General features: G+C 28.9%; 1 protein-coding gene across 1 annotated transcript in view; it reads right to left on the bottom strand.

Moving 5' to 3' along the window:
* The window catches only part of TRIADDRAFT_60112 (uncharacterized protein), a gene marked incomplete at both ends in the record, with an annotated part of 14,848 nt that extends 242 nt beyond the window's left edge, over nt 1-14,606 (bottom strand). The window contains 25 exons of the mRNA XM_002116024.1: nt 116-149; nt 395-466; nt 602-667; nt 1,123-1,191; nt 1,275-1,346; nt 2,065-2,136; nt 2,644-2,709; nt 3,464-3,535; nt 4,975-5,046; nt 5,508-5,579; nt 5,664-5,735; nt 6,060-6,131; nt 6,650-6,721; nt 7,113-7,181; nt 7,727-7,798; nt 8,062-8,133; nt 9,553-9,624; nt 10,139-10,210; nt 10,836-10,907; nt 11,738-11,809; nt 11,973-12,044; nt 12,267-12,338; nt 12,628-12,699; nt 12,811-12,882; nt 14,518-14,606. Of these exons, the coding sequence (XP_002116060.1) occupies nt 116-149; nt 395-466; nt 602-667; nt 1,123-1,191; nt 1,275-1,346; nt 2,065-2,136; nt 2,644-2,709; nt 3,464-3,535; nt 4,975-5,046; nt 5,508-5,579; nt 5,664-5,735; nt 6,060-6,131; nt 6,650-6,721; nt 7,113-7,181; nt 7,727-7,798; nt 8,062-8,133; nt 9,553-9,624; nt 10,139-10,210; nt 10,836-10,907; nt 11,738-11,809; nt 11,973-12,044; nt 12,267-12,338; nt 12,628-12,699; nt 12,811-12,882; nt 14,518-14,606 (1,761 nt within the window). The remainder of the gene's footprint in view (nt 1-115; nt 150-394; nt 467-601; nt 668-1,122; nt 1,192-1,274; nt 1,347-2,064; nt 2,137-2,643; nt 2,710-3,463; nt 3,536-4,974; nt 5,047-5,507; nt 5,580-5,663; nt 5,736-6,059; nt 6,132-6,649; nt 6,722-7,112; nt 7,182-7,726; nt 7,799-8,061; nt 8,134-9,552; nt 9,625-10,138; nt 10,211-10,835; nt 10,908-11,737; nt 11,810-11,972; nt 12,045-12,266; nt 12,339-12,627; nt 12,700-12,810; nt 12,883-14,517) is intronic.
* Nucleotides 14,607-15,275: the final 669 nt, after the last annotated feature.

The raw sequence follows: 15,275 nt of genomic DNA, 5'->3' as shown, positions 1-15,275 counted from the left end.
CAGGTAAGTTAAAGCTACTATTTCTCTAATATCTGCATTCCATTCATTTCCTGCTAATTTCCTATTAAATAATCATTCAGGCAATTATAAATCAATTTTTTGTAAATGAACTTACTCTAACCGCAATTATAATACTTGCAAACGATTTACTGTTTAATAATAGAATAGACAAGTTTAAAATCTAATTATTATCATGCTATTGTGTTAAAGCTTACAAGTCATTCACTAAATTCAATTTGTCTAGAAAATCTTTCTTCATATCTATTCCGTTCGCTATTAGTCTCGTGTAGCTCATGTCACTAGTCAGCAAATGCAAAATAGCTAATTAGTTCTGAACGTATATCAAATAAAAGATTTAAGTGACTTGGATCACAAATTTCAATCAGCAACTTACATTTTATTAATTTGGAAGAATAAACCATCACAATTACGGTCAAACTTCTTGATATTATTATGCGCTAGTATTCTAAAAGATATGAACAGATATACTGTTTAGTCTATTTTATACCTGTTGATTCTAAATTCTTAAACGTAAATTTTTTAAAATAGTTACTAGTGTGTTATTATGCCAAGGAAATATTCGAATGAGTGTGCTACTTACAAAGATCTAAGTACTGGAGGTAATCCTGAGCAAGTCAGATTTGAAATTTTATTTTTTGCCAAATCTCTATCATTGAAACAGATATAAAGAATTAAGAGAAAATTTCTTATGAATGGAACGGTGATGTTATGGCATTAAACAGTACATCATGCTATATTTCAGGAACTTTATTAAAAGTATCAATAATTTATAATTAATATTTATAGTTGGTTTATTGTTGTATTAAATCACGAGCATAAATAGTTAGGTAAATATGTCAAGTATAGACAATAAGATAAAGCTCCAATTATCGACTCTTTCAAGACTATTCTCTCTAATAATGCTTAATTCATCGCTTTCAGCCATAATAATATTACCGTTACCGCTAGTATTTGATAAAGTACAACACGCCATATTTCATAAATCATTTCTTTCGGATGTTTAAATTTATTGAATTAATTATATTTGAGAATATTTTTACAAGAATTGCAGTCTGCTAATTGGGTTATTATAGATTCTATGGATACATATCTTATACTTACAGTTTTTCAAGAAACGTTAATCCCAAATCATCTTGCACAGACAGTTTTATTTCATTACCGCTTAAATCACTATAGAAGGAAATACAATCTAGCTAAGTATCTAAGTGATTAATTATACTATCGATGTACGAAACAATCGTTGTACTACTTACAGAATTCTTAAATTTCGGTATCTTGAAAACGGTTTATTTTGCAAGGATTTGATTCTATTATTAATCAAATACCTGAAGTTAAATTATTTAAGTTAATATAATAAGATTTTATCACCAAAATTTTTCATAAGATTTCTTACAATTGGCTGAGGTAGGGCAATGTGATGTTAAAAATTTCTGTAACTTTTTCAATACGATTGGTATTTAAGTTTCTTGGGCGATAAAAATACCAAGAAGCAGGAATAATTTACGTTAAAATAAACATTCCAAGAAGTAAAATCGAAAATTTTTAATTTAGCGAAAAAGATAAAATTGAGTGTGGAGAGCTATGAATTGGATAATAAGCTCATCTTACAATATTCGTAGATTTTGTAATCCTTTTAAAATAGGGTTAACGTTCGATATTTGATTATTTTGTAGATATCTATTTTGTATATTCAACATAAGCGTATTACGAATACTTATATTAATCACTGATAACATTTTGCTGTTAATAATATGTGTATATCTTACAAGGAAGTTAATTTCGTATTCATAAAATAATTTTCACTAAGAGTGCCTATCAAGTTATCATCTAGGTATCTTTAATAAAGAATTAATAATAATTGTTAGATGCATGAAATCCATGTAAAAGTCTTTATTATAAATCTGAAACTAGGCTAGCAAGTGAGATAGTTGCGTGTTTGCATAACATATTTTACTAATTAATAGTTTGGAATGGAACTCAATTCATGACACTAATATTTAACTACAGTCATCTAAAATCCTGTTGTGCCAATCATTTACTTACAATTCTTCGAGACTTCGTAAGTTCTTAAAGTGGTCAGAATTTACTCTGTGAATGTGATTAGATGCTACAGATCTAGATAATAGAAGAAACAATCATGGATACTCTTATGGAGCAGTAAAATCATTGGTACATTATTTTATGACCTTTATCAACTCTAAAGTCAAGTTGCAGACAGCCTGATTTCAATATTACTCTTTAAATCTGTTCTGTATGAATTATAGTTAAGAATATATAATGCTCTAGGTAACAGAAAATTGTCTATCTACTTTGCTATGTGCCTTATAATATTAGCTCGTAGCAATGTTCTGATTAAAATCTTAAAGAATTTTTACCGTTATAGAGACAGGTAAAGTGCAAGCGAATCTTATTAATAATAATTACAATTCGCTTAAATAATAAGCATATTGCACTCTCATTTTTTACTTTCGCTTGTATTCATGTGCAAATAAAGATCTGAAGCTATTTTTGAATTAATTATCTCCGGGTAAATACTAGGAAATCTACAACTCCACATAAACGCTTGCTAATACGTACGAGATATTTGATATAAAGGTCTCTGTTTAATCTTGCCGTACTTACAGTATAAGAAGTTGGGATAGCTTTCCTATAAAATCTAGCTTCTGTAATTTGTTATCTTGCAGAATTCTACACAATAAAAATATAACAAGTCATTTGGGACTTTCGAAGCACAGCCAAAATGCTACATCAATATTTCGTAGCTGTAATGTAACTTAGTATTGTGATTGTAGACTGTTAGCCATGTTTAGTATAATGTACGGTAGCGTAACTTCTATATTTGTCCTAAGAGATATTTGGTAGCTATAACTATAGACTGTAGTGGTAGAGACTCTATGCTAGAGTACAGATGACTATATAAAGTAAGGTGTGAAGTTACTAATAAGGTTATAGGCAAAAATAGAACTGTAAATCATATATTAGGATATGGTTAATTCATTGTACTTTAGCTAGTGTAAATAATGTCTACGTAAATACTGTAGTCGTATCCACATCGGATTAATGATGGTCCGCAGTAGAATAGTATTACTAAGAATAATTTAACTATGTGTAAAATAAGGTAAAAGGTTGCCATGCGGATTGTAGCTGCGAATGCTACGAAAAGTATAAAAGCATGCAACTTTAGATTATTCTGTTAGTTCGTTGTAGACGTCTTTAGTATTAGTATTCGGCTAAAGTAGAGCTGTGAGTAGTTAATCTTTGTATAAGATTCAATAAAGCCCTTATTTTTCTAAAATTTGGAATTTCGTAATCGGTGTATATCACAGTAGCCAAACCCATAATCAATTAAATAGTTACTCCAACTCAAGTATTTCTGTCGCAAGCACTCTACTAATTCATATATGCGAGATAAAATAAAGGTCATGCTGTATATTAAACTTACAACGACTGTAACTCTGAGAGCGGTTCTAGTGCCTTCATATCAATATTAGACAGCATATTAGAAGAGATATTTCTATGGAATATAAATAGCGATTAGTAAGTATGAATACTAATAAAGGCGTTTTAAAAATTATGTATTAAATTAGAGTTTAAACTAGATCACATTCAAGCATTAGGTAAGGTTTATTAGCGAACTTATCAGATGGAAATACTTACAATGATTGCAGATTGCTGTAGTTAGACATAATAAAAGAATCTTTAACATTTTTGATGTTACTATACCGATTGCCTGTTAGATCACTGGAAATAAAGCATCGAAATTGTTAAGAAAAATAAATTGAAATGATAAGGTTAAAGTTGAATTGAACTAAATATATTTGTACAAGTTAAATATATTAATTTCAGGAGAATTCATAAATTTATACTTACAGGTGGGCTAAATTCAAAAGTGTAGAAAAATTGAGCGGATTTGATTCATGTAATTTATTGTAAGATAGATTACTATTTTATACCAAGTTCACAGAAGATTACATGATATTGATATTTGATATTCATATTGATATGATGTTGATATAGTTGGAACATAAATGATAAAAAATTGATCAGACTTACAATGTTGACTATAAATTTGATAATTCACTATCACTTGAATAGCAATTGAAATCTAGAGCACATGGACTTACAGGGTTCTGCAATCTGCAAAGTCTAAGTATCGTATTTCTGATATGTAGTTATTCGTCAAATCTCTGTTAGAAAAAACAGTAACTTAAAACTTCGAAATCAGCAGATAGCAGATTATTCAGAAATATTGGAGTATTATAGTTTCATATAGCCCTAAAAAATTTAAGTTTTAATTGTAGTAGGTAGTTATTCTCTTATCCTTGCCACAGGTATTACGTACAAATTGAGATGTGATATGGATGAACTTACTATTATACTGCTGATATTTATTTGCTGATTTAATTGATATTTGATATTGGAGCTTTGACTGCCTCCATATTATACTCAGAATATATTTAAGACTTACAAAGTCTTTATGACCGTAGAATTTCTACTTCTTTCTACTGATCCATTGTGTACGTTCAGTCTTAGCGGATATGATCTTGATAGTCCCCTTAGTACATAAAAGCAATCTTAATAATAGCCATAGGACTAAAGATTGAAATCTATAGAGCATTACTATACTAGTTAGCGTAAGAAAATTATGCAATATACAAGTTTGATAAGATTTAATTATAGAAAAGAACTGCAGCATACAAAAATTCCATTGATGCAACATTAGGTAATTGAAATTCTGGAAAATTTCTGATGGGATTGCCACTAAGTTGCCTAATAAGTTTACATTATTAATAAATTAAATTGCTTGATAGTTATACGTTTATCCATAGCTCGAGCCCTTATCCAAAATAAAACTGCATGTAAAAATATTAATAGATTTCATTCGAAAAGTTCTTAATTGAAATCTAGCTGAGGCACTTATTTTAAAAAGGTATAAAAGTTTATCGCACTCACAGAAATTGTAGTTTATTTAGGCCTATAAATGCATTTTCGTGAATATACGATATAGCATTTGTTCGCAAGCGTCTAAAGATATAAATGTATTAAAAATTAGCATATAACAATAATATTAATACTATTTTGAACATCCTGTAGTTAGTTCTACAATGTTCGCAGAATGCAAGGAGTATAAAAAATTAAAATTTTAAACTACAAAATTTAGATCATTTCTGTTCTTTGATCTAGAGTTACAGTAGTTACAGGAATGTATGTAAGATTTGTATCCCTCCTGATCTAGAAGCAGTATAATATCGACCGCAACAGCTCAAATAGAGTTTAATTTAGTCGCTAAGCAAATTTAGCTAATAATTAATGCATTGCAGCAAATATAGATTTTGCTTAAAAACGTTAATACGCAGTTATATCAGTATTGCCGATGTCAAAGTAAGATAAAATTGGCGTGAATAGTTTATCGTATTTAACGTTACAACGTATATTAGAATGTAGAAGATATTGTAATCTTTTATAAAATTATGACTCATGCTTACAAAGCTTTTAGATTTTGTAAATGCTTAAATTGACCGGCATTTAACCGCTGAATTTCGTTTTCGTTTAAATTTCTAGATAGTTGTGAGCCAATTACGACAAATTTTTTTAGAATCTAAGAAAGATTTATCTGTAAATCACTACTAATCTGTACTTACAAGTCTTGCAGATTGACTAACGGCGAAGAAATTGTAGAGCTGAACCTTTTCAATTTATTGTCTGTCAAATCTCTAATTATAATAGTATAAGAAATAAGAAATAATTCAGTCAGTAGATCAAAACTTACAGGCTATTTAGCTATTCTTGATTATAGTTACTATAATGAATCCGGAGAAAATATATCATTCCATTTATTAGATGTGCTAAATGATATAGCTATGAAATCGATATTTATTGTATTATTGTATTACTTATCACTTTAGCGAAGCAATTGTCACCGTCTACTCAATTATAATGATTAAAGAAATTCCTGCATGATACGGACTAAAATTTTTCAATTATCAGTAAACTAGTTTAGACAGTTTTAAACTGCAGTAAGTGTAAGGAGTACTTACAAAGTAGTTAGATTGTAGAGATCTTCGAATGCAGTATCATTGATGGAAGAGATGTTATTGAAAGCTAGTCGTCTAAGGATGAAGAATTCGATTTACACGTCTTAACACATTAATTATTACGCTAGCTTTACTATACGCTAGGAGATTTTAGGTATAGTAAATTCTATTTGTTGATTTACTACCGTAAAATAAATGAATCAGTATTGTTAGCATTTATTTTAAACGCCTAATTAATATATGATTAGCATGATTACAGGAGTTTAAGGCTTATAAGTCCTGAAAACTGATAGGCATCCAATGAATTTAATTGAATATTGATAATGGTCCTATTTAATATTAAAGAAAGGGATAAATTCTTATTTTCTATGAAGTAATTTTAATATAGTTATTAATATTTATTACTAGGTAAGAGCATCAAAAGACGATAGATTTATGATTAAGTTATCTTTCACTATCGACGAACATATTTTATGAGCAGATTTCTTATCAGGCATTAAATTTTTTAGTTAACTATTTTAACATGACATTAAAGCATCCTGCTGCTAGCTGAGAATATAATTAGTGTGAGATGTTAATAATATGAAACTTACAGCGTCAAAGTCACTTTCATTGATTTAAATACTTTAGTGGGAAGTTTGGATATGTTGTTGTTATCCATAACTCTTGTTAAAAAATTTTTGGTATAAAATTTAAATGAATAGATAAATAAGCTAACAAGATCGCTTGCCAGGTTTTATCTTTGAGTTAGCAATACTAAATAGCCTAAAGTACCTCAGGTAATTAATGAACGCATTAATTCACATTGAAAATCTTGAACAATTAATCGTCAAATGTTAACTTAAGTCTTTAGCTACAATTATTTTGAATGTTGTCTTCATACGTACAATGTATCAATGGATGCCAAATTCTGGAAAGTTGTTGGTGCAATGGAATCGAAATTGTTGCTGTTTAAGTACCTATGTAGTTCCGGTCGGAAATTGTGATATACAATTTATTACATTTAAGGAATTATTTGATGCATAATTATAGCTTATGATCATTCGATTTTCTTACACTCTCTGTAAACTTGGAGCACACAGGGTTTGAGGGTGAACATGTGATAATTTGTTGCGATCTAATCTCCTAGTTGTTAAAATCATTACGATATTATAACCACTTTTCAACTTATTTAGGATCTCTAAAGTCGGCTAATTATAAAAAGATAAGTAAATTTCATGCCATTATATCTTGATCATGTTGTAATCAATAGCCTTACTATAGCTAGAAAGATTTTAATAAGTAATCATTTATGATTGCTGTCAGAGCTGTAACTGGCATTTAGTGTTACTAGGCAGTAATTATTAGTTAGATTGGCAAATAGCTACTAGAAGGTTAAGTATTGTGGCTACAGCTATGTTTGTTGCGCTAATTACTAAGAAAAATAAACTAAAACTTTCTACGGACTTTCCAAATGTATGTGACATATATATGGCCTTAGATTAATATTTCTTGATATTAAAACTATATAGATATAGCGGTTTTTATATTATAACGAATTGTGGAGAATTAGTATTAATCTTCGATAAATAAACTTAGAGGAACATCGACAGAAATGTTTCTCTTTACTTCGTTGCTATTTAAATTATTAATTTGACCCTATTGTTCTATGCGATATCTGTAGGACTTACAAAGTTTTCAAGTGTCTAAAATCACAAAATGTACCATCTTCAATTGAAACCAGTTTATTTAGAGAAGCCTGACTACAAGAATTGAGAGAAGATGACTTAAATTGAATTTAGTAATAACATGCAATGAAGCTACAGAAAGACTTTTCATTAACTAGCAGAGGATATTACGAATATGCAAATGCTAAATTATACATAATGCGGAAGACGAAACTATTTAAAATGACTGCTATAACGCAATTTATTTCTTTTTACGCGGTTATTTCAATTTTTTATATAGTTAAAGTGATAGAAAATTTGCTACTGCGATACATAGCAAAGTTTTTTGATCTACTTACAACTCTTGAAGCTTAGTTAAGCCTCTAACAAGATCACGTTGTATATGCTTCAGATCGTTACCTGAGAGGGAGCTAATAAAAACATGAGGAATAAAAATTAGGTCTTTGGCAATACTCAATTTTAGCATAACTATAATAAGAACTTCAGAATATAGAATTATAGTAAATAAATGCTTTAGCAAACAATAAAAAGAAAGACTATCGTACATTAATAATGTTTTTAAAGTTCTAAAAGATAGCCCCAAATTTTCCTAGATATTTTTAAATCATTTACTCACAGAAATACGAGATTCTTTAATTTAGTAAAAGAACCATTTTCAATTGTTCTAATTTTGTTATCTGCTAGCTCTCTAATTCAGAAATTTTATTATTACGATAAAAAGCTGTATAATATTAAATATTGTGGAACAATATCAATAAATTATTATTGAAATGCTTATATATAGCCAAGGCAAACCAAAAAATTAGTACTCCAATTTATAATTAATATGATAAAATTATGAACTAAAGTCAATGCTGAAATTAAGGCAGAGAACTAATTATTTCCATCTTATGGATTAAAACATTTTAATTTGCCACATACAGCAGATAGAGGTGATCAAGATTGACAAAATAGCTTGGCTTTATGATCGAAAGACCATTATCGGTAAAATTTCTATTAGAAAATAACAATTTTTTGTCATTTACATTAAAGCAGACATTGCACATTCGTTACTGTTTACCAGGGTGAATGCCTTGGTGATTTCTCACATTGTAGGATATATACATCTTACGTTTTTATTATTTTCGCAACAGTTATCAGTTTTATCTACTGTAAATGGTTTCTATTTGGCAATAATTGTAACGGATAACTAAGAATTTATTTAACTAGTAAAATGTCTAGTATTAATTTCCATGACTGCTAGTATATGAATTTATAGAAGCTAGCATTATTAGAGACAAATTTAAGTTATGAAACCATCATAAAGTGTTATATCGTATTTTACATTTAGTAGGCATACAATTTGGCCAATTTATTGGTTGGCTTGAAAGTGTCATCTTCGATGTAAGTAATTTGATTTGATATAACGTATCTGACAGTAGATATAATTGAAATATAGAAGAATAGCTAAACATAATGTAATTTTTTAATAATCAACGGTTAAAGTACTATTACATAGCTAGCGATGGTAATAACTAAAAGAATAGCAACGAATTGGAGTTATATCTGAATGAATTAGATATCGTATTGTAAAAAGATTTGATTACCAACATATAAGGATTCGGTAATATATTTAAGAAAGCATTTAATTTGGTAAACGCAGTAATGTTTTGTGCACGACTGATTAGTCCAGTCATAAGAAAATAATGTTGTTAAATACATTGCAATACTTTACATTAACGTTGAAAAAATCTTATCATCTCGGTATTGTAAATTGGTATTGATTGATATGACAGAAATATGCAAAAATTGAACGCATTGTAATGTTCATCACTAAATCACGTTCTTACAATTCTGTCAATTGAGAAAGACATGCAAGGCTACCATTGGATAATTTCGGTAATTTATTGTTATTCAAATTTCTAGAGAAAAATAGTTCAGTATTATAATTTTATAAATGATAATGATTAGCTATATGATAAATTTTAATAAAAATGTTAAGCCTGAACTTATGTGGCACTGTAAAAAGTTGACTAGCTTCGAATTTATAATTGGCTTTCTGTTGCATGTGGTCTCTAAGAATAAGCTCATTTTGCACGTAAATGTTACTCTGAATTTTTTACTATGTACTCGTACTATATACGGTGAAAAAGATTCAAAGGAAGTATCGAAAGTAATCCAAACTTTAAAATTTTGCATATAAAGAAAATAATATTGCCTGTATAGAACGCGATTTCTACAGTATTTTTAAATCCAATGGAAGGTATTTTGGAAGTAATCTATCAGAATTCACTAGAATTTCTTACTAATTTATTTTGGATTTCAAGTGCAATGTCATATTCTAAATTAATTATTCATAGCTATCATCGATAGCATGAAATCTTATAAATTCTTTAAGCAATTCTCTCATGAGTTCTTGAATCTAAATTAACTTACAATTTTTCCAAATAACGCATTGGGCAGAATGTTTCGCTTTCGATAAATTCAATGTCGTTATTGTGTATACTTCTAATGGAGTAGAATAGATATATCAGATTTATTTTGCCTCAAAGCAGTGACTAAAGCAGAATTATGCTAATTTACGGGAAGGCTAATTAAATATTTAAATGAAATCGAATTCGCCATTAATAAAATTTTGAACCAAACTTGAGCTGAATTATGGTAGTCGACAATGATATAATTCGTAAATTAGATTCAGATGTGAAGGAGGTAATAATTGTATAGAAAACTACGAATAGCTGAAATATGGGATTTCAATACCGTAGTCTTTTTTAGTAATAATTACTTGATATCAAAGATACAGCTTTAAGAATGTACTATCAATGAAATATGAATAAGAAAATATTCTTTAACTAATTCTATCAAGTAAATATTGCGCAAAGAAATCAGTTTCATCATGTATTAATATATTGATAATTATCGAACTAATTATTTTAGAACGCAGTATCTTACATATGTCTCAAATTGATAGTACAGGCAAAGGTATACCGTTCAAGTTTTTTAATTTTGTTTAGGTGAAGCCAACTAAAATTATATAAAAGTAACAAATAAGTATGCAGCCATATTATCAGTATTCTATAAGTATATTAAATTAAGTAAGAATAAAGTAGCTTAAATAAAGAATGGTACTTACAGCTCCCATACCTTAGGCATTCCACAAAATGAATACGGTTCTATATTGGTGATTGAATTTTGTTCTAATTTTCTAAAACGTCGAAAAAATTCAGTTTGCTAAAGATGGCGTATATGCTGTTACATTGTTTAAAGTAATTCACCGAATCATTAAAGGACTACAAAGCAAACAAATAAATGTAAATGTGCGCTATGTAACTAGTTCTTTTTATTTTAGAAGTGAGTAAATTATGATCTAAGAGATAACGTGTTTAACAGCCTCGATGAATAGTTGTAAACATCGTAGAGCAGCAATATTAATAGCAAACTTTTAAAGCTCAAAAATGTGCTAACAATAGATTTGTTAAATGAATATGGGCTATAATTGATCAGGGGTACTTTTGTTGGCCTACTACAGTGAATAAATATAGATTATTTCTTGTCTTAGTTTGATATCTAATTTTGATTTCTTACATTGAAGGAGCACTTATGTAATACACTAAGTATTCTTACTGATTTTTTTGCGAATATAGTCATATTATTCTAAAATTGCGTCTGATAAACAGCTACTATTGCAATTGATTATATTTAAAAATTCATATGCTTACAAATGTTCTAATGATTGTAGGCCAAAGAATACAGAACGGCGTACGGTTTTCAGATGATTTCCTGCGATATCACTAATTAGAAATGAAAGTTTAAAAATAGCTTATATACAATAATTTATCGAGATTTCGTTATGATTTACGTCAGAATTAAATAAAGTTTATAACTTTTAAATGGTAGTTGCAATTTTAAGTTATCTGAGTATAAATTAATGAATCATACAATCTATAGTATGAACTTTAGGCGATGTAAGATGCATAACGCCTACCGTCAATGATGCAATAAAACAAGGGTAAAATTGAGGCATATTAAACTTACAGCATGCGAAGTTTAGTCAGATTTCGAAAAGAATTAGGCTCAATGTCTTCGATAACATTATATTCAAGGTATCTAAAAATTTGGAAAAGTATTTAGTTTACTATGCATGAGCTCATTTAAAAAAATAGAGTCTGACAATTACTAGTCATAATAAAATCTTTAGTCTGCAAGTTATCCTATTAATATAAAATTATCATTTCTTTACAATGTCTGTAATATCTGATTTTATACAAACATGTCTTCCAATGATGACAGACAAGCCAAACTTTCGTTTTTAACAACTTTTAGGCGATTGCCCTTCAAATTTCTGTATAATATATTTACAGATAGGGAAAAGAATTCCGTTATGCGTAAATCAAGTTTTCCTTGTATGCGTCTAGTATAGTACAAGTCTCTAGATAGCATCATAAATAATTATTGATATTGATGACTAAACAAATATTACAACTAAATTTATTGATTATAATTAAAATTATTATTTGTTACTTGGGCAATAATTAATACTTTAATTTCATATATCGATACTTACAGACGAACAAGTGATTCTAAACCGCACAAGGAGTTAGTTTCAATTGTAGATATTGCATTATGTTTCAGCCGTCTGAAAAGTTGATAAAAGAAGGATAACAGATCAGCTTTAAAGCATAATACAACCTAATTTGTTGATAGGTTAACGGAGACTTAAGTGTACTAGCATAATTGCTAATTTATTCTATCGGATACTTAGTTTTATTTTGAGTCAAATGGATTTAAAATCATTTGATATCTACTTTAAAAATGATACGCAATCTAGATACAGCTTCATAACATATGTAACTAAATCACCACAAATTAATTGTAGTGATTGTTAGTAAAATAGTAATTAACTGTAACATCATTTACAAACTTACAAACTTTCCAGATTTAACAGACAACCAAAATCACCCTCAGACATGGTTTTAAGGCGATTATTGTCTAGAATTCTAATCAATCATTATTTTATTAAAACCAGAATTTAAACAGTAATAAAAGTAATTGTTATTATATAGTTTCCTATTAGCGAATGATAGTGTAAAATAATATGTTCCACTTACAAATGTTGTAACTTTTGCAACATACAAAAAGCTTTGGGTTGAATGCTTGTCAATGCATTTGATCGAAGTGTCCTACAAGAATGGAAGATATAGATATTTACTAGCGGTTAGCATGTTAAATTTGATATACGAGTGTCACGGTACGAACTACCGTGAAGAAATAGTTATCTAAATTTGGTTAATATAATATAGTGATAATATATTACATCTAGTTCCTGACAATAGAAATTACTCTAATTATAAATGTGTTACAGTAAATTTATTGCTGTGCTGTAATGTGTACTGAAATGATTCTGTGAATGGACATATTGTAGTCCGACTGTGAAAAACTAGTTAGTAGATGTTCTCACACAAGTATTTTTATAAGATGACTTGTGAATGTTAGCTGCTGTAGAAGGGTATATAAATCCGTCAGATAGCTGAATAAAGCAGTTCTCAATTGTATAGTTGTTTTAACGTAGAATCAAAGGCGTCTAAATTCTTGTGAGATAGTTAAGGGATACTGAATCCCGGAGACTATAGTAATTTAGAGATTTGTTTCACGTTATCCTTGTCACGAAGCTGGTTTGTGACAACGAGCTTAGACCAAGATAGAGGCTACAAGAGTTTCCCTATTTTTAAGTTTATTTTGATTATGAGATTAATATACTTTATCTGTTGTGCATTTAGCAGTTTTATAGCAAATTGCGCAATTATGAATACTATATCGACCGATTAGAAGCAAATCAATCCGATTGGGATTTTGCTGTAATAATCGGCGATAGACGACATATTGTTATCAAATTTTCTCTAGGATACGAAAAGATTGAATTTATTTTAAAACACTGATAAATAATGTTAGAAAAATATTCCCTAACTAGGTTTCAATTAAATCATGAAAGTTCTTTAGTTTTCAAATAAAATTTTTATTGTATTTATAATGCAAATTTAAATTATTGAAATAAATTATTTAATAACTCGTACATGTTCGTCGAATATAATTTTTGAGATTCTGCTATTCTGACATTACAATCATATATAATCCCGTAGATATAGGAATAGAACGAGCTTTGTAAAATTAATGAAGTGGGTCACAAAACAGCTTGCAACAAGATAACGTAATGTACGATCAATAAGTCAATTCCTTGAACCACGTATCAAGGAACGATATCTGCACTATTACAAACACTCTTGCTCTACTAGCAAACTACACAAAGACATAGACACCTTGTATTTTACGTTAAACTCTAAGTTTGAGAATTCACTTTATTGCACGATATACTGCATTTATATACTATTCCTCAATAGTCCATGAGTCATAGTTAGTACGATTAACTTTGGAATCATTTACTGAATTAGATATTAATTATAGCTACTGCTCCCTTAATACAGACAACGATATTTACGAACATAGACATCTGATGACTAATACAGAATAGTCAGATTACGATATGTCCTATCACGGAACATTTCCACGATAATGTACAATCTACCATAAGTAAGTTACAATCACAATGATTCGAACTATAAGCAGATGATTTGCATTTCCTATTATAACTATTAATGCTGTATTTGTATATGTGTCTCTGTCATAAAAAGTCAGAGCTATATTAAAACACAGTATATCTAAATTAGAAGTTAACTAAATAAGGATAGGCTAACAGAATTATCCTAACATAGATATTTCTACTCCAATACAGTATATAACACTGTCACAGAGTGACTTACAGTTGCTTTAGACTTTTTAGGAAATCAAAAGGTCCACTTTCAATAACTTGCAATCGGTTAGCTTCTAAAGACCTTTTGATAAAGAACATGATGTATAATAGCAGTTATTGTTACCGTTTTTCATTAGTAACCCCAAAAATCGAAAACCTTACAAATTGGTTAGATGTGATAATCCACAGAATGCATCAGTTTCAATGACTTCAATTAGGCTACTAGTAATGTTCCTGAGACGCAATTAAAGTTAAGGGTGGCATTGTAAGACTTTATTTGCTTAATATCTGTTATGTAAGTAGCAGAAATAAAGTATAATTCTTGAATTGTAATCTATAATTCTATAATTTGATAATGAAAATAAATAATTCATTACATCTATGCCTTTCTGCTTCTATGATTCAAGATTTGCATTCATCTATTATTTATTGTCAGTATAATATATATTTACTATAGATGTTGCGACTCGAGTTTTGATTATTTAAACCGGTGATAAAATCTTTACTCCGATATATGTTACCGTACTGTTATAAAGGCGAGTTACTGGTATTCTTTGCTATTATTTGCACTAAAATAATATCCTACGACCAATCAATAAATTCAATCCCGCTGACTAGATCAGAGAAAGATTCTATTAAAATAGATTTACCTTGCAGTTGAAATACCGGTACTACTCTATTTGTGAGATAAGTCATTTTACACGTATTGGCTAGCGCTGAAATTGGTGGTAAATCATTGCATGGTACTTACTAATATAGGTATTAATA

This window comes from Trichoplax adhaerens, genomic scaffold, assembly GCF_000150275.1.
Source record: "Trichoplax adhaerens TRIADscaffold_13 genomic scaffold, whole genome shotgun sequence".
NCBI classification, from domain to species: Eukaryota; Metazoa; Placozoa; class Uniplacotomia; order Trichoplacea; family Trichoplacidae; genus Trichoplax; species Trichoplax adhaerens.
The sequence above is the reverse complement of the archived record's forward strand: the minus strand, read 5'-3'. Positions and strand labels throughout refer to the sequence as shown.